This window comes from Aulonocara sp. 'chitande type north' Nkhata Bay, linkage group LG2 (assembly GCF_057382095.1).
Source record: "Aulonocara sp. 'chitande type north' Nkhata Bay isolate Kocher_YH1m ecotype deep benthic linkage group LG2, A_spYH_male_GT1.1, whole genome shotgun sequence".
In the NCBI taxonomy this organism is placed as follows: Eukaryota; Metazoa; Chordata; class Actinopteri; order Cichliformes; family Cichlidae; genus Aulonocara; species Aulonocara sp. 'chitande type north' Nkhata Bay.
The window spans coordinates 36339472-36358109 of NC_141345.1; the positions used below are offsets into that span (position 1 = coordinate 36339472).

Sequence of the window (18638 nt, forward strand, 5' to 3'; positions counted from 1 at the left end):
GTCAGAGAGTGTGTGTGTGTGACAGAGTTCAGTGAGACCGTGGAGGAGAGAGGGGAGAGGGGGCAGAATCGGGAGGGAGTTAAGCTTCCTGACAGCCTGATGGATGAAGCTGTCCTTCAGCCTGCTGGTCCTGGCCTGGAGACTCCGCAGTCTCCTCCCTGACGGCAGCAGCTTGAAGAAGCTTTGCATTGGGTGCGTGGGATCAGCCGCTATGCAAAGGGCTTTTTTAGTGAGACGGGTGCTGTAAATGTCCTGGAGGGAGGGGAGAGAGACACCAATGATCCTCTCTGCAGCTCTCACTATGCGTTGGAGGGTTCTATGACAGGACGCATTGCAGGCTCCAAACCACACAGTGATGCAGCTCGACAGGATGCTCTCGATGGTGCCTCTGTAGAAAGTGTACATGATGGGGGCTGGTGCTCCTGCTCTTCTTAGTTTGCGGAGAAAGAAGAGACGCTGCTGTGATTTCTTGGCCAGTGCTGTGGTGTTGTACGTCCAGGAGAGATCCTCTGTGATGCAACACAATACACAATACAGGTGTATACAAGGCATAACAATAACAGTGTTATCTTCATTTTAGATGACAAAAAGTATTTGCGGCTCCCAGTGTTTTCTTTTCTGTGGAAACTGGGTCCAAATGGTAGACAAAAGTCCGTCGAGACCAAGACCACGTAAAAGTGGTCTTGAGACCAAGACCGGTCTCGAGACATCCAACTCTACCAAATGGCTCTTTGGGTGTTGCTGACCCCTGGCATAGTCTGTATAAACTGCAATTGTATGTGAATGCTACGACAAAATATAATGTATGTATTTAATGTTTGAGAAATGAATGATTACATCTGTATGGAAGCTTTCACCACATATTTTTTGTTTGGACATAGTGGTGATTGGTTGATTTTAGTGGATTTGTAGGTGAAAGAAAATTGATAATGAGAAGATGTTGGGTAGGTATGGACATGAGAGTAAGAGGATGACATAAAGGAATGTTAATGAATCAGGAAGTATAAGGAGGAAGTGAGGGCAGCTGTGGAAAGGTAGTGAGTCCTGATGATTTACATGTGGAGGTATAGAGATGTCTGAGAAACAGGGCAGTGGACTTTTTAAACCAGATTATTTAACACAGTTTTGGAAAGGACGCCTGAGGAACGAAGAAGAAGTGTTCTGGTACTGCTCTTCAACAAGGATGCAGCTATAGGAAAATCAAGCTGATGAGCCATACAACGAAGTAGAAGCTAGAGAGGTGACGGTCAGCGAGCAGCAGTAGGGCTTCATGCAGAGAAACAGTGTTGAGAGAGTTCATGAAGACGTACAAAGAAGGCAGGTGTAACACTGAAGCTGCAAGTAGATGTAGGGAATGAGGAATGGTTGAAATACCAGGAGTCAACCATGTAAAGAGGCATTTTATAGAGAGGTGATGGAGAGATTGTTACAGAAGGATAGGAGTAAGAGTGAATGGGTGGATTTACAAAATGGCAGTAGGACCTGTTATGATGTTTGGTTTGGAAGTGATGCCACTGACAAAAAGACAGGTGGCAGAGCTGAAGGGGCTTTTCCCCTGGGAGTGACCGGCACTGACAACATTAGAAATGACCACATCAGAGGGACAGCTCAGGTGGACTGCTTTGGAGATGAAGCTGAGCAAGTTTGCACATGCATGTTGACAATGAAGTCGCCCGGCACAAGGAAAAGAGGAAGACCACACAGGACGTTCATAGATGTAGTAATGGAGGACACGCTGGTGTGACAGAAAAGGTTAGGGTGAGATGGCCTTTTCTTCTTCTTAGTGCAGAAAGAAGAAGAAAATGTGACCTTATAGCTATAATGGTTATTTTGTAGAAAACCCCACTTTGAGCAGCGACGGCTAAGAAATGCCATTAAATGTTTACAGAAATTCTTTATGTAAATGTTGGCTCTACTGGGGGGATCTAAGTGCACTGTCAGTTTATTTACTCTTATGATTTTTTTTTATTAAAGTAAGCTCGTTGAGATTTCTTATTTTTAATAATAACCTACTAGTTTTAAACACGCTATATTTCCGTGCAAATATAATGAAATGCCCACGAAACGTGTGGCATGTGAAAAAAGGTGTCCCCGGTTGTCATGTTACCGTCCCCAAACGACGCCACATGGGTGGCAGGAAAAGCAGTCGAAGCCGTGGTGCGGTCACAGCGGTCTCCTGCAGCATGGACAGCGACGATGAAAATGTAGAAGAGGTTGTAGAAGGTACGTAACCTCTGCCATTCGTGCCGTGTATGCGTGAACGACTGCATTTGCACCGTGGAGAAGGTATTCTCAGCACTTTGACTGAGTGGTGTCGATTGTCTTTAAACAAATCTTCATGAGTGGATCTGTCGGCGGGCCTGCTCGGGAGCTCGCAGCGCCAGGCCCTCTGTTTGACAAGGAGATCCGCCGGTCAGGCGCGTGAGGGCGGTGTGTGGGGTATTAGTGCTCCGCTGCCAGCGTGGCTGCTGTGTTTAGTCAGCAGGGCAGGAAGTGCAGAATGACACCAAATGTTACTTTTTGTTGTAGTGCTGCGCGTCTTTGTTGTTAAACTAGCACCACCGTTACACGCGGGTTCTTTCTCCCTCGTTCAGAGGCTGGACTGAGATTTCACTGCGTCGGACTAAAGTAGTGCTGTCGCGTTAGGAGACCCGGGCTGAAAACTCCGCTGTGGCGCACACAGTGCTGAAAGCTACGGACCCGAAGCCCCCGTTAGCACGCAGCCCTCACAGAGCTAATCACAGTGCTCTTTCAAAGGAAACCGACTGGACACGCTGTAAGAAGTCAGAAGGTTTAAAAAGCCCCAACACCGCCGTAAAGGGTTTCTGCCCACCCCGACTAAATAACTGCCCTCAGAGGTTGAAACGGTTTAACCCGTTTCCCTGACTCAGTACTGCTTTGCACGTTGGAAGTCTGGCCTACTGAATTCTGCAAATACAACGGTATCGTGTTGCGCTGCTGTTTGTTTGCCTCGTTTATATTCCAGCTGTAACTTAGTTTCATTTGCTGTAATCTCAGTTATCTACTCACTGTGAGTGAGTAACAATTATGTACGAATATGCTGTCAACCAAACTCTCACATAACACATATTAAGAAATGTTATTGTTACTTGGTGGTTGGTTAAAAGTGTGTCGAGTTATTATTGTTGAATTTATTTATTTCCAGGAGTGTTGTGATGTGATTAGCACGTGCAAATGAAGCTTTTATTTCCACTCCAGGGACGTACTGATGCTTCCTTTTGCAATAAAATAGATTTTAGTTGGTGTTTTGTCGCCAGCATTGCCGTTTCATTTCCTGACTGAAGTAAAATATTGTAACTGGTTCCGTGTGTCATTAACAACTAATGGGAACTGATTGAATTATTCTTCTGTTCGAGTTTTCTTTGAAAGGAACTTTAGTGCAATTAAACATAGAGGAACAACAGTGTTTGGTGTTTAATTGCATTAGAGCCTGACTGATTTATCAGCAGGCTGATGATATTTGCTGTTTGCCGGATTATCGATGGCTGATAAGAACCTATAAATCCAATAAAAAGAAGAGATGGGAGAAGCACTCAACAACTTTGAGTGTTGATGTTGCAGTTTGTCCATCAGAGGGCACTCTTCAACGTCATTGCTTTTTAATTTGCATTGTCACGATCTTATCACAAAACCTGTGATATTAGAAACCCGGGTTACTAAATCACCAAATATGAGTATCAGTCTTTAAAGAAACAAAAAAACAAACCTTGTATCAGTTGGGGTTTAATTTCTATCGCCGTGTGTAATGACCAAGTGTTTCTGCTGAGCTATGTCAGCACCACTGAAGAAACCACCTGATGTAACCTGCACTGAACTTCTGGAACATTGAAGGATACTTTGTTTATTGTGAGGATTTTGAAAATAATGACCCATCTATGCTAAATAGACTTTAGGCATCATTTGGTTCATACTTTACAAATCACAACTGATGTTTTGGTTGGATGTAACGGTTAAAGCAAGAGGTTAACAAGTAAGTTGTTGGAGTAGACCGAGAGAGTAAAAAATAGAGATGTCACTGTTAGCAAAAGTGTCCAAAAACAAATTATTAGAGCTCTAGACTGACATGTCCTTTTAGCCAGGTGCCTCTGTAATCATCCACGGGTCTTGTTGCTGCTCCATGAGGGACGTGGCTAAAATGTAACAGTAGATACAGGAAGTGCTTTAGGCGTTTAAGAAAGGAGCTTGAGGACCTCAGCAGAAACCTTTACAGGCTTTATTTGTAGTACTCGTTTAAATCAGCTGAACATGCTTTGTTTAGTATTTTATGGTAGATCCATGAAAACAAATGGATGGGCCTATCTGGGATCTATTTCTATAACCTGATTTCATTAAAAACTCATCCTCATCACACTGAAACATTGTGTCTGCATGAACTTTCAGGTCCATTGGATGAAGATGGTCAGCCCCATGGTTTCTGCACTGTGACCTACTCGTCCAGTGATCGCTTTGAAGGACATTTCACCCATGGAGAGAAAAATGGCAAGGGCAAGTTCTTCTTCTTTGATGGAAGGTACTGTAAACATAACAAACTAAGGACTTAAATAATCTGTTAGGATCACTGATGGGGACGTAAATCTGACATTACTTGAATTAAAAACATTTACTATATCTGACCGCTGTCACTGCCAGATATGAAAGATGTATGTTCTGCATTTATCTGACAAACGCCTCATTATTGTGGATATATTGGTAATAATAAAAGAAAAGTACGATTATGCATGTGACAGCAGAGGACATGGCTTTGAGCAGCGGTCAGTTTCCTCCAAGGAGAAGAGTGTAACACTGCAGGAGCAGTCAGACGCAGGTATTGTGATAGTGTGCTGTGCGATAAGTGAACATCTGTGTTACTGCAGCTGTGTAATGGCACCTTTCCAAAGCTACATATGTATTTGCCAATAGAAGGTTTTGAGACTTACTTATTAATATTGTGTTAATGCATGTGTGCTTTTCAGTAGAAAAACAGAGTAAAGTTCTTGAGCATTACAGTTACAAACATTACTGGATTACAGGCAGCGGCATCAGAAGTAAACAAGAAAACAACTACTCTCCTCCTCCAAGTCCAAACATGCAGTACAACACATGACTGAGCGGCTTGCCCCGTAGATGGAATAGATTATTAATGGGACCATTGCAGATATACCAACACAGTCTGATTGTGGGCTGCCAGAAAACCTGTCCGATGTAATTACAAAACCATCACAGATGTAATTTCCTTTTAAAACTACCCCTAAAATTGTCGTGCAGTATACATTGAGTTATTTTATGCCATACCACCACTACCTCTCTCAAAACAATACCGCAGAAATGTGAAAAAGTTTTGTTTGTTCTTTTTTAATAAATGATATCATATGGCTGATATAATGATAATATTATGTTGTACTTTTTAGAATGTCAGCACTGGTTTTGTTTTTCAGGATTAAAGTTTGTCCTGAATAAGAAGGAACAGTTAGACAAACCTCAGAAAGAAATACTGGAGACATAAATAACCTTTGTCTGGCCCTATTCACCTTGAAGATTGAATTTAGACTTCAAATGTAAAAATCTTAATTGCAGTTGTCCTTCTTTTCCCTCTCACAGCACTTTAGAGGGGTTCTATGTAGATGATGCTCTGCAGGGCCAAGGAGTGTACACCTACGAAGATGGGGGCGTCCTCAACGGGACATATGTGGACGGAGAGCTTAATGGGCCTGCTCAGGAGTTCGATGGCGAGGGTCACCTGGTGTTCAAGGGCCAGTACAAAGGCAACAACCGCTGTGGGGAATGCTGGGTCTACTACCCTGTGAGTCAGCTTACTGTCTAACTTCTGCTTATACAGAACATAGCAGAAGTATTTCTAACCATGTGTATTGTGCATGTTGGCGTGTACTGTGGTGCGTCTAGGACAGAGGCTGTGTGTTTGGGGAGGTAAACGAGGACGGGGAAATGACTGGTGACTCTGTAGCGTATATCTACCCTGACGGTCGAACGGCTCTATATGGAAGCTTTGTGGATGGGGAGCTCATTGAGGCCCAACTTGCTGCTGTCATCTCCAACCAGACTGGGAGACCACGCTTCGAAATCAGCCCCAATAGTAAGGAGTGATGCCAACGTCCACATTTGTTTGTCGAGACTTTTGTTCAGGAGTTGATGCATTTAATAAGAAATTGCCCTTTTCCTAAAATTGATTATGTTGGATTTTCAAGATGCAAAAGGCTAAAGCGTTAATAGATGTGAATAAATAATAATACATTTATTATCAAGAAACTGTGTTATGGTATAATGCATGATGACATGGATTGTTTCAGTGCAATGTAATATACTGGAAACGTAATGATAGAAACCTCAATCATGTGCACGGGCAAGCTGTTAAATTGTTTAGCAGTTTAATAGCTTGCAGCTTGACAAATGGACCAGACTAAAACATCCCATTTCATAATTTGTACTTCCTGTGTGAAAGTCTCTCCTTTGCATTTTGCTGCACTCTGCCTGGACAGCTTTACTTTCTGCTCCTACCAGGTTTAAGAAGATTAACATATAACCAAGTTCACGGTCCATGGATGCTAATATGAAAGTTTTCGGTTGAGCCAAATTGTGAAACTGTGTTAAAACCTACAAGAGCTGATCTTATGTTCTTGAAAGCTTCCCCTTATAGTTCTAAAGGATTTATTAAAACTGCTTTAAGTTATACACTAACTTCTTCACATCATCACTAAGTGCTGCTCCTCTCTCAGCTGGTCAGTGTCCAGAAACGTGAGACACAACGACTATTAATATTTAGGCTGGTTTCAAGAGCCGAAAGCCAGCAGGAGCCATGGATGCAACCGTTTATTTAAGCTGGCTAATGTGACTGAACAGTTCTGAGATATATGTAGAGGAATTACTGTCACTTTGGTATCATTCTAATTGAAGTTTGTTTTTTTACATTTCACTCATTAACCAATGCTGCCTTGCATGTGCTGTCCACCACCCATGCTCGTGTCATTTCCTCTGGCCCTGGTTAATATGGTTCCACTTGTATTTCATGGAGAAAGGCCTGTGGTTAAAGAATCCCACTAATCTGACCATCTTCTTTTACAGGTCCTGTGTACTCGTATGACAAATCCACATCCACCTGTATCGCCACCCATACTCTGCTTCCAGATCCTTATGAGAGCCAAAGGTAGATACGTTTTATAGGAATCCTGACCAATCACATTGTTCCTCTTGAATTCGTGGTCAGTATTTCATTGTCTTACCCCTGCCTCTGTTTGTCAGAGTGTTTGTGGCAGACTCTACAATCAGAGGAGCAGGACAGGGACTTTTCGCCAAGACAGATGCTGAGGCCAACACTGTGATGGCTTTTTACAATGGAGTACGCATCACCCACTCTGAGGTATGAAACACAGACCACAAACAACGCACCAAGGTCATTAAGAGTCATCATGTAGCAGTTTCAAATATCCAGTGGCCTTGAGGTTTCCAGTGATGAAGAATGGACCCACTATCGTTGTGCCCCATATACCACACCAAACCATCACTTTTGTAGTTCCAACAGTCTTGGAGGGATCCATCCAGTGTGGGTTAGTGTCAGACCAATAGCGGTGGTTTTGTTTGTTAACACCATTCACATAGAAGTTTGTCTCATCACTGAACAAAATCTTCTGCGTGAACTGAGGGTCCTGTTCCAGTTTTTGTTTTGCCCATTCTGCAAATTCTGTGGCCGATCTGGGTCATCCTCGCTGAGATGCTGCAGTAGCTGGAGTTTGTAAGGGTGCCATTTGTGTGTAGCTGATATCCGCCGAAGGGATGTTGGACTAATGCCACTCTCCAGTGACATGCGGCGAGTGCTACGCTGTGGGCTCTTGCTGAATGAAGCTAGGACAGCCACTGATGTTTCTTCATTAGTGACAGTTTTCTTGCGTCCACATTTTTGCAAATCCAACACTGAACCAGTTTCACGAGCAAGCAGTTTGCTGACTGTAGCATGGGAGATGGGTGGTCTCGTAGGGGGTCTTGCATTGAAATGTGCTGCAATGACCCGGTTACTGCGTTCACCAGATATCAACACAATTTCGATCCTCACGTGTTAACCTCTTCGACATGTCAATGGCTGTGAACAAAGAGAAACTTGTAAATAACTCATGAAAGAATAAAGTTACGTTGAAACCAAGCACACCATTGTTGTGACATTACCAATAAGTTTGATGTGTCACATGGCCCTCTTCCTATTGAAGAAACAAAAGTTGTATCCAAGATGGCCGACTTCTAAATGGCCACCATGGTCACCGCCCATCTTGAGGAGTTTGCCCCTCACATATACTAATGTGCCACAAACAGGACTTTAATACCACCAACCATTCCCATGTTGTTACGCTGTATCCATATGAATGGCCCACCCTGTAGAATTATCCCCATTAAATGCGCTTGTGTTTTCTTTGTGTTTTTATCCGTGACTCATCAGGTGGACAGCAGGGACTGGGCACTGAATGGAAACACAATTTCACTCGATGAGGATACCGTGATTGACGTCCCTCAGCCATTTGGCCAGACGGACAGATACTGCGCGTCTCTGGGTCATAAAGCAAACCACTCTTTCATCCCCAACTGCAAATATGACCCGTGAGTATAAGCTGACAGGTTGACCAGCAGAGTCTGACATTTAAAAAAAAGAAGCCTGATGTGATTACAAATTGAACAGAAATAACCTCACTCAGACCAGCTGAAGACTTTCTGTAGTCATGCACCACCAATGTTGTTACTGCTCCCGAAGACATCAAGCAATCTTTGATGAGTTATACAGAAGGGAATTATTTTTAATAGAACTGTTTTTCCTCAGCTAGATCAGTGGTTCTCAAACCTTTTCATCATTCCCCACACATTCACGCCCCATCGAAGCAAAACAGTGACAGAAAGCTGCAACTTTATTTAGATAACAAAGTCATTCACAATGAATCCTTCAGTAATTTTTGTTTTAAACAAACAACTTTCATTTAACTATTTGAGGCTTTTGTCACTAGACTGCTTCATTAGTCTGCAGCACTTCTTCAAAAACGCAACAAGTTAAATAGAACGTGAACATTGCCAAACATGGAAAAATAAAGTTCAGTCTTAGTTTTATTAAAGAAAAGAAATCCAGAAACTTGTTCACAGAGATGAAAACATATAATTCAGTGAGAGTTTAATACTCTTCACTCTTAGTGGCTGCAGTGAGCCTGTTTCTGACTGCAGAGCTGTGCTGGGGCACGGTCTGCAGCTGCAGGGGAGACGGGCACACCTGATCAAGCCGATCACGCCAATCCCCAATCATGCCTCGCTGGCTTAAAACTGAATGAACTGGGTCCTGTTGTTGTTGATGTGTGTAGGCTGTAGCACAAAAGCTGCAGCCCAGTGTGTTAGTGGACAGCTGCAATAAGAAGTATACTGAAAATGTGAACACGTGGTCGGGTCTCTCGTGACCCAGTCCTGGTTTTCGGCACCACTGTAAACGATGCACGACAGACCCGACCACGTGTTCACGCTTTTCAGTGCACTTCTTCTTCTTCTTCTTATGGACACACGGCTGCAGCTTTCAGCAGATGTGCATATTATTAATCCTAATTAATTATAAATTTCTTTGTTCTGCCGTAAAAGTTAGTTCAGCGCGACTTTTCTGCCAGGTAACTTGTGCCCCACCTGTCAGAACTGAGAACCACAGAGACAGTTTGAACAGTTCAGTGGTCATGCTGTCTTAATAACACACAGTGTCGTATAGTGGGGCTGGAGCCGTTTTCAGCTGTCGGTAGGTGAACAGTGAGCCATAGCCTGGACAGTGAACACCTGATTTGCATGTGGTTATTCCCCTTCCAGTAACAGCAAGTTAAAGATCAAGAGAGAAAAAAGTACATGTACCCCGCTTTAACCCCCTAACAGCAATGGTCCCATTAATGTTGTTATGGAAAATATCACATCAGCACCAGCAGTGGATTCTTTGGTTTTGGTTTTTTTGGGGGGCTAGTCAGTGTAAGGAGGCTAATGCTATATTCATATATACCTCTTGACACAGGTTGCAGTTATTCTGTGTAGTTGGCCACACTTGTACAAAGATGACAAACGATACAGCTGCTCAGGAAAGCCTGAGCTAAGAGCTCATTGAACTAGCGACATGTAGTGATTTGATTATTTTATTTTACTAAGCTTCAAATGACAAAAAGCTAACTTAGCATGTGAGCACTGTCAAGTTTTAAAGTTAAACCAGTAGTTGTTTTTATAAGCAAATATTAGCATTAGCAGCTTATATCTCATCTGTGTAGAGTAAACACTGAGTTCAGGGTCATCAATCAACCATCATTACTCTCATCATGCACACATTTATTTATTTACGTGTTCGTCTTTGTAAACCAGCAAGGTTTCTTTCCAGGAGCAGGTGCTTAGAGCATTGTTTGCCATCCCATTCAATAAAATAACCGTTGTACCATTCATGTGGAAGCTCCGTGTATTCTATCCTTGTGTTAGCCTGCGTTAGCCTGCTGCACCATCTGAGAGTACAATGTAGAAGTCTCTAAAACACAAAGTTAGATGCTTTGAGAATAAATTCAGGCACCTGTTTACTTTAGTTAACTTTAGTTAACTATTTTAAACAACACTTTCAGTCACTGCCACTTAGGGCAGTGGGTGATTCTAATAGGACCAGTCCATGGTACATCCTGCCTCCGGCCCTGTCTCATATCACCTTTCCTACACCAAAAATGTTCCAAAGATTTGCCCCGAGACCCAGTAATATACTAAGCATCTAACTTGTGGTACCATGACAGACGTCACTGTAGCATATCTCACAATGAAATCACAAAGTAGTGTTTCTTGCCTGACTTTGTGCATTTGTGTTTATCCTGGGTTTGCACAGGTTTGTCCATCCTCGTTTTGGGCCAATCAAGTGCATCCGAACCTTGAGGGCTGTGCAAAAAGATGAGGAGCTAACGGTTGCCTACGGTTACGATCACCAGCCAACTGGAAAAAATGGCCCGGAGGCTCCTGATTGGTACAAGCGAGAGCTAGAGGCGTTTGAGCAGAGAGGAGGGGCTCCTACTGGACAGTGAGATTGCAGATGAATACCTCTGGACAATGAAAACGTTCCCCTCTACCTGTGCTACCACCTTACAAGACTGCTGGAGCATTGTGGCAATTGATATTAGAGAAATATTTGCAAAGTTACCAAGTTTAGTATTCAAATGGAATACTACTTGAGCAATTCAGGATGATTGGAGGCCTCTCTCAGGCCAAAGAAACACAAGAACTATGCAAGAAACCAAATGATATTAGAGGAGACACATCTGTGGCTGGAGGCGCCGCTCTGTCTGACATCCTCTTCATCACACACACCCTCATTCAAGTCAAGATTTCTGTGCAATGATGACTTCCTTCAGTTTCCACTGTCTGAATCCTCACTCACTGTATGTGTCTTCTAGCTGCTGTTTACCTAACAGAGCTCCCCTCCAAACACCACTATTTGGACCCCACAGTCTTTGTGTCATCTGTTGCAAACTGTTCAGCCCACACTTCATTTGCACTAATTTACGTATCCCAATCTATACATTTCATAAAGTGTAACTTGACAGATCTGTTTACTTGCCGTACAGGATAAACATCGCAGTGGCTAATTTATTTCTAAGATCTGAAGTGGTTAGGTACTGTACGCCCTGAGCTTTGTAAAGGGCGTTTCTAATCCAAGAACTTTGGGAGAAAATAATGGAATGTCTGCCATTACTCACCTGTGAGCTTGTTTCACTTTTCTAACCAAACTATCTGTGTGCATATGCTCTCGGAAATAAAAGTACAAGGTAAGGAAACCCAGTCTGCATGCATCATCATCTTAAGACACAAGAATGGAAAGTTTCGACTTTTTTTGTTTTAATTTTTAATTGGTAGAATCTCCTGTAGCAGCAACGACCCCCATAACATCGCTGCTGATTTATAAAACGATGAGGACAGACTATTGACGAGTTCTCATCCTCTCTTTACCCATGTGCTCATTATCCTGTGTCCTGATTTATCACATCAGCCAAAACAGCGCTATCATTAATATTTTAATGTTTACAAAAACACAAATACAGTCACTGAAGAAAACAAGTTTTCACCGCTCTGGTTTCAGATGTCCAGGAGGCTACTTGGTAAACATGAAAGTAAATCTTGGCTTCCATATTTTTATTCCTTGACTCTAGCTTTGTGTGATTCACAGTTTACTTGCGTACTTGTAATAAGAGCCGTGTGCCGGACATCATACAGGTGCACGAATAGAAAGACTGTTTGGATCCTAAAGGTTTGGTTCGTGTGGATTAGGTGTAGATATCACAAAGAAAATCATGATCAAGATCTTAAAGATAACCTGTAAAAACACACTCACGGTGTACAAGAACAGCTTCTTACTGCAGCAAAACAATGTTCTGTAAACTTCTCCATAAAGCTACTTGTGCAATAACCATTAACCTGACAGAGATGAGAGATGGATCAAAATGTCTAAATCGGGAAAGTCTGGGGGCTCCAAAGCAAGTTTTATTTCAGGGAAAAGCCTAGCTTCTTCTATGCAACGTGTCTTATCGATTTAATTGATTATCGTGGCTCAAAAGTCCACACAGTTGAGAGGATCGCTGTTTTCAGAGTCCATCCATTTTCGTTCCTGGTTTTGCCCATCGTTGTGCAGCTTAGGAGACCGGGCCGGTCGCAGGGCTGAAAGTCTTTGGACCGTGGAGAGCACGGACACTCCACGCCGAAAGGACCGGGCTGGATTTAAGGTCAGGAGCTTCCACGGTGTGCGTGTTAAACCTGCAGTGAGGGTGGGGCTTGGCTGCCCACGGTCCAGACTCTGGACTCGGAAATCCCTTCCTGCTCTCCACCTGCCGCCGGGCACAGGTTAATGGATAAACTTCCTACCTGCTGAACCAACATCGAGATCCGTCGAGTGCCCGGAAGATTCACTTTACCCGATAAAAGGGCCGTCGGACGAGAACAACAACGACACAGGTGTCGGTAGCGGGACTCATGTTTCTGAAAGCCGCTGCGAGCATCAAAGTAACTTCAGGTTTCCACCGTCGAGCAGCTCCACTTTTCTTCTGACCAGAGTTGGCACACGAAGGACTTCAGGGTGCTTTGCGTCGGGTTAGCACCCGGACATGGACCGGTACAGGTACTTTATTTTTAACCAGAAGGGCGTGCTCGGCCTCGGTATCCTCCAGGTGGCTTGTGCTGGTCTCTGTGTGGTCTGCGGGCTCATGGACGCTGTTTTTCGCAAGGACACTCCGCTGAGTACCACCAGGACGCCGCTGTGGGGAGGACTGGTGAGACTAACGGGCATTCAGTATAACACAAACCCGCAGGACACCTGCCTGTTCGGGTATAAAACTAAACGGGTTTCGTCACTTAGATCTCCCGCTAGGATCCTTGTTTTGTCATCACTTTTCTTCTAAGCACTGTTTTGACCAAAGCTTTAGGCAACGAGTCTAGCGTTCTCTCCGTGAGAAATACACGGAGGATTTCCGCGTGAACAGTGTTAAAGACTTTCTCCCTGCATTTTAAACTGTGTCACTTTCTTTAGATCATGGCCTCTCCAGGTGTGCTGGCGCTGTTTGCCTCCCAGAGGAAGAACCCAGTACTGGTCAGTGTGATGGTTGCCATTTATTCTTGACTGATAACATCAGCAGGACTTTTAGAATGAATGAACGTGTCCGTTTCTCTGGAAAACAAGCAAACAAAAATAACAAGTAACACAACTAACAAGAAAATAAAAAGATTCCGCAAAGTAGGAGGAGTAAATTCAGAGTTGTACTTTAGTTAAGGTGTTGGTGCATCTCTCACATTCGCATTAAAGGCCAACCATGCACCTTTGCTGAACTCCTCTGTTATTTGATGCCTGGCCACCATTGTTATGTTTGGCCCCCACACTGCACTCTGAGCACTACAGCCAGTGAAACTTCACACAGATACAAGTGTGTGATGGGTGTTACTTCAGCAGCCCTGTCACAATAAAGAACCGTTTAAGGACCTCTGGTTAAAACTTGGATTTGGGCCTTTCCTCACCTGCCAACCTGCTAATGTTTACATATTAAATCTGCCACCAGCAGGTTCCTGTTCAGTCCATCAACAGGGCTTTGGACTAAAAATAAATTATTTGGATTATGATGGTCAAGGATGCAAGGGACCAGGCGAGGTAGATGCAGATGGTCCAGTGTGGAAGAAGAAAGTTTATGATGTACTTAATTTATTTTCCTCTTCAGACAACATGTTCTCTAATCGAACTCTAACAAACCGATACCCCGCCCTACACCTAATTCTAAACCAATACAAAACTCATACAGCTCTTTGGAGCGCTGTAAGAACCAGCCAGACTGTATTCACTTTCTAAAAATGTCCTTTCTCCAATGGTTTGAAACTCAAACTTGGCTTCATTAAAAGGTAGTCGTACACACATAAGCACAGAGTCCTCTTTCTTTGGCTGAACTTGTGTGTCTGTCCTCAGGTGAGTGTGATGGTGGTGGCCTCAGGCCTGTCTGTTTTGGCTGCAATCATCATATCAAGTTACTCCTGTCTGACCCTCACCTATGGGCAGGAGGATAAAGAGGTCTTCCATCACCACAACAGTCCTGAAGTGGTAACCTGCACACACACAATCACTGTTTTAATCAGTGACTCATTTCTTGACGAAGTCAGTTGTAGTAAATAAGACCTGGTTGCATTTCATCAAGAACTAACAGGTCCTGCTGTTGTGAATGACCAGCTTGAGGTGCTTTTACACAACGAGTTTCAGGAACTTTAACTTCTCAAGATCATCTGCAGGGGTAAAGTGGTTGAAACATTCAGGAAAATACGTTCAATCCCTGTCTGCTCCAGTCTGCATGCCAAATATCCTTTGGGAAGATACTGACCCCAGGTTGCTCTCCAGTACATCCATCGGAGTGTGAATGTGTGTGAATGTTAGATAAGAAGTGCTTGTGCAAATGGGTGAATGAGGCAAGTTGCTTTGAGTGCTCAGAGTAGAAAGTGTTATAGGAACAGGTCCATTTATCATGTTCCGGAGGTCTCCAATTATTTTAGATGTGACACTGGTCACCTGCATCTCCTGCACAGTTACTTGTGCAGGAACCTAGCATAACCTTTCTGAATGTCCTGACACATTAATGTTGTTCAGCAAACAAACGAATCAAATTCCATGTTTGGGGTTTTTTGTTGTTGTTGTTTTTCTGTTCCTCTGAGTGGGTTGATGATTTACATATTTACCAGCAGCTCATGTTAGCATGCCTTTAAGCTCACATCTTCCAACAATGTCAGAGGCGTCCTATTGGAGAGGGAAACCTTGCTATGCGCTCTCCTGATGTGATCTTGACTCACATCAGCAGCACTTCTGGCCAGCTGTTTCGCAGTAGTGCAGACACTAGGATGAAGCATGGATGTGTGAGTTGGTGTTGCTGCTAAGGATGTGGGACGTCAGTGCTGCCTGTCTGTCACATCCTGATGTTTTTTATATGCCCTCCTTTGTACGACTCTATATATGCAGACTTATCCACAGTTCATGGAAGTTGATTACACACAAACATGTCTTGTGGCTTTCCAGTTTTGTTTTGTTTTTGGGTAGTTTGCTGAAATGTGTAACAAAAATGTCCAACACATGGAGGGATAAATAAATGTGCAGCTTTTTGTTTCGGTGCTGGTGTTTTAGAGAGATAATTTCACTCTGATCTCCCCCCATTTCTTTATTACACACACACTTCATGGCTGTAACATTGTTCGTCTCCCTGCACAGACGTTTGTGCTTCATCGGATGGTGAAAGGTGCCAACGCCACCATCCTGCTAACCTGCGCCATCAGCCTGGTTTTCTCCTCTGTCATCGGCTACATGGGCTGTCGCAGCATCCCCTTGTGTGCCTGCTATGATGCCAGAACTGGACTGGTAAGGACAGCATAGTAAAAAATCATAACATGTTTTCATCTCAAATTATTTATTTAGAATGAACAAAAAACACAAAGGTCAAATTTACTCTAATGTGCTGTAATTGTAAGGAACAAGAACCCTGAAAGTCATGATTTCATTTGAAAACGCTAAGATTAAAGCAACATGATAACCCTCACATTAAAATATGAGTAACAGTGTATTTCAGAGGAAGACGACTCTGGTTTTTAACTAAAGAAAAACATGAACTAATAACACGTGCAGAATGTTTTTATGTTGCAAACATACTTGGACAAAGACACGGGTCAGGACTAAATGTGTTTGCCACACAGATTTAAACAAAAAAAGAAGCTACCTATGGTTGTTTTCGTAGGATTGTCCACATTCACTAAGGAGCTGCTAACATTAGCCTAAAATATTAGTTACAGCTTGCTAGTTCCAGCATAGCTCCGCATGTTTCCAGACTAGATGCTGCAGATTTTGGTCCATACTGACAGTTGCAGCAGTTGCTATAGATTTGCCATTTGCACATCCCTGATGCAAATCTCCCACTCTGCCACATCCCTGTAATGGATTGAGGTGTGGTGACTGTGGAGGTGATTTGAGTGCAGCGAACTCGGTGTTACTGAGCTGTTTGAGATGAGCTTTGTGACGCTGTGCAGCCATCAGAAGATGAGCACACTGAAAGACGACATGGTCAGCTTCATTTATAACGAGTCTCCAAAAGTGTCTCCACCATTACAAGTGGCACCAGCATCCTGAGGAGCAGCTGAAAGCCAGGATGGAGCCGTGCGCAGTTGATAACATTTTGGTGAGTCACTGTGACCTGATCGGCTCATAGGAGCAGCACCCAACGGCGTCTTCTGCTTTAGCCCGTTTGATTCAAAGTTCAACAAGGCTGTGCTTTCTGAGATTCTCTTCGCCACACCTTGGTCATAACGGGTGCTTATTTGAGTTCACGTTGCATCAGTGTCAGATTGAAATAGTCTGGCTCTGATCTCTGGCATCAACAGGGAAGTGCAGCACACTATACATTTACATCAAAAGGGCTTTGGACAGGCGTACCTAATGAAGCGGATCCTAAATGTTTGCAGGAAAATGGCCCAGCTGTTTGAGCTGGTTTATTGATTGTGCGATATCAGCAAGCGCTCTCTGATTAGTTTAACGTCTCATTACAAAGTGCTGTGAATTTCCCAACTGTGGGACTAATAAAGCCTATCTTATCTTACGCGTCTTATGATTATTTTCAAAATGATGGTTCCAGTTGGAGTAAACAAGGCAATTAAGGCCAGATATGATTAAGGGTGGGCGTTGTGGTTGTCAGGTTGCTGCCATATAAGTCCAGCGTGTCTTCATTTCTTAGTTGGGTCCACCCCTTGGTTCTCATGTCCAGTTTCCTAAAACCAAGCTGGTGACGTCTTTAAAAAAACCCTTTACTAACCAGTGTGACATAATCACAGTGGGGTTCTCACGAGGCCACACCTGGATGTTCTGTTTTCACTTCAGTTTGTTCACTATGTGTCGTGTGTGTGTTTTCAGGAGAGCCTGGTTCCTCAGTGTGATCCCGGGGACACGGAGATGTGCACTTTGCAGAGTAAGCTTTAAATGTGGATCCTGTGTTAGGAAATTTTCTCAATAATCAAGGTGAACCCAGCATATAACATTTTAATGTGGTGGATTTAGGTTAAGTGTGTGTTGGTGTTTTATCACCAAACAATGATAACAAAGAAAGAAATTTCAGACACTACTCAGGAAATCTCACCATGAAGCCTCTGACAGAGAATGAGACAATCATGTACAATGAAGCAGCAGGTTCAAAGGTCACGGGGGCATCCACATTAGTGTGCTGCTCTGTCAGGTTTGTGTAGCAGTGTGCCTGATTGGTCTCTAGTGGTAAAAGGAAGTAGCATGAGCACTCTTCCTCTGAAACATATTCATTAATCTTTTTTTCTTGTACTTGTCACATGAAGCATTGTGGGAGGGGCTTGAATCTAATCTGCAAAACAACAGCATCGTTTTTCTGATGCCAAACAACATAGGCTGAGCGGGCCACCATTATGATCCAGAGACTTCTAATAAACGTCCCACCCATTAACTAGTCGCGCCTTTATGCACCACAAACTCAGGGGACCTAAGTCTCGCCCGTGTTTCTGTTTTTTGTTGTCCAACTCTCAGCAGTCCTGTAATGAAGTTCTCATGTGTGTCCAGCAGGAGGAGACAACAGGCTGTTTAACTCTCCAGCTCAAACGACTCACAAAGACGATCCAGAAGAAGAGGGTTCCTCCAACCTGCCCCCATACAGCAGACTGACCTGACACCATGCCTGTTGGGGACTTCATACTCCTGCTTGCTTCCTTCTGACTGCAGGTTCATTATATTTAAAGCTAAAGTCTATGGGTTTACTTCTGAGCACAGGCAGAGGCGGAATTACATAATTCAAGTGAAGCTCAAGATGCCAAGTCTTGAAAAACAGGACTTTTTACAGATCTGTTGGAGAGACACGAATTGTTGCGCTGTGGGAGTTTCTTTTGGTTAATGGCCTCACAATTCCACAGTCAGACTCATTTAAACTTGCCAAAGCCTGAACACCTGTGTGTGCGTCGTGTCAGTACTTTCATGTTTAATTCTTTTTACGCTGTGTGAATGACTTTTGCTCTGACTTAATATATTTGATATGTATGCATTAAATACAAATTGGACTGAACTGTTGGAGAGCTGAAACATTATTGCACATAAAACCACAGAA

General features: G+C 43.3%; 2 protein-coding genes across 3 annotated transcripts; both read left to right on the plus strand.

The window, feature by feature from the left end:
- Positions 1-2094: 2094 nt before the first annotated feature.
- On the plus strand, positions 2095-11801 carry setd7 (SET domain containing 7, histone lysine methyltransferase). Its single transcript, XM_086261255.1, has 8 exons — positions 2095-2223; positions 4402-4531; positions 5599-5800; positions 5902-6091; positions 7078-7159; positions 7255-7372; positions 8441-8598; positions 10859-11801. The coding sequence occupies exons 1-8, from the start codon at positions 2127-2129 to the stop codon at positions 11049-11051; spliced, it is 1170 nt and encodes a 389-aa protein (XP_086117381.1). The 5' UTR covers positions 2095-2126; the 3' UTR covers positions 11052-11801.
- Positions 11802-11941: 140 nt separating this feature from the next.
- Positions 11942-18596, plus strand: LOC147338352 (uncharacterized). Of its 2 annotated transcripts, none has more exons than XM_086261282.1 (6): positions 11942-13286; positions 13544-13603; positions 14465-14596; positions 15746-15892; positions 17432-17486; positions 18101-18596. In XM_086261282.1, exons 1-6 carry the CDS (start codon positions 13122-13124, stop codon positions 18205-18207), a joined length of 666 nt encoding a protein of 221 aa, XP_086117408.1. In that variant the 5' UTR covers positions 11942-13121; the 3' UTR covers positions 18208-18596. The 2 variants fall into 2 exon arrangements, with proteins under 2 accessions (XP_086117408.1, XP_086117417.1); XM_086261291.1 differs by having other exon boundaries at positions 18104-18596.
- The last annotated feature ends 42 nt before the right edge of the window (positions 18597-18638 follow it).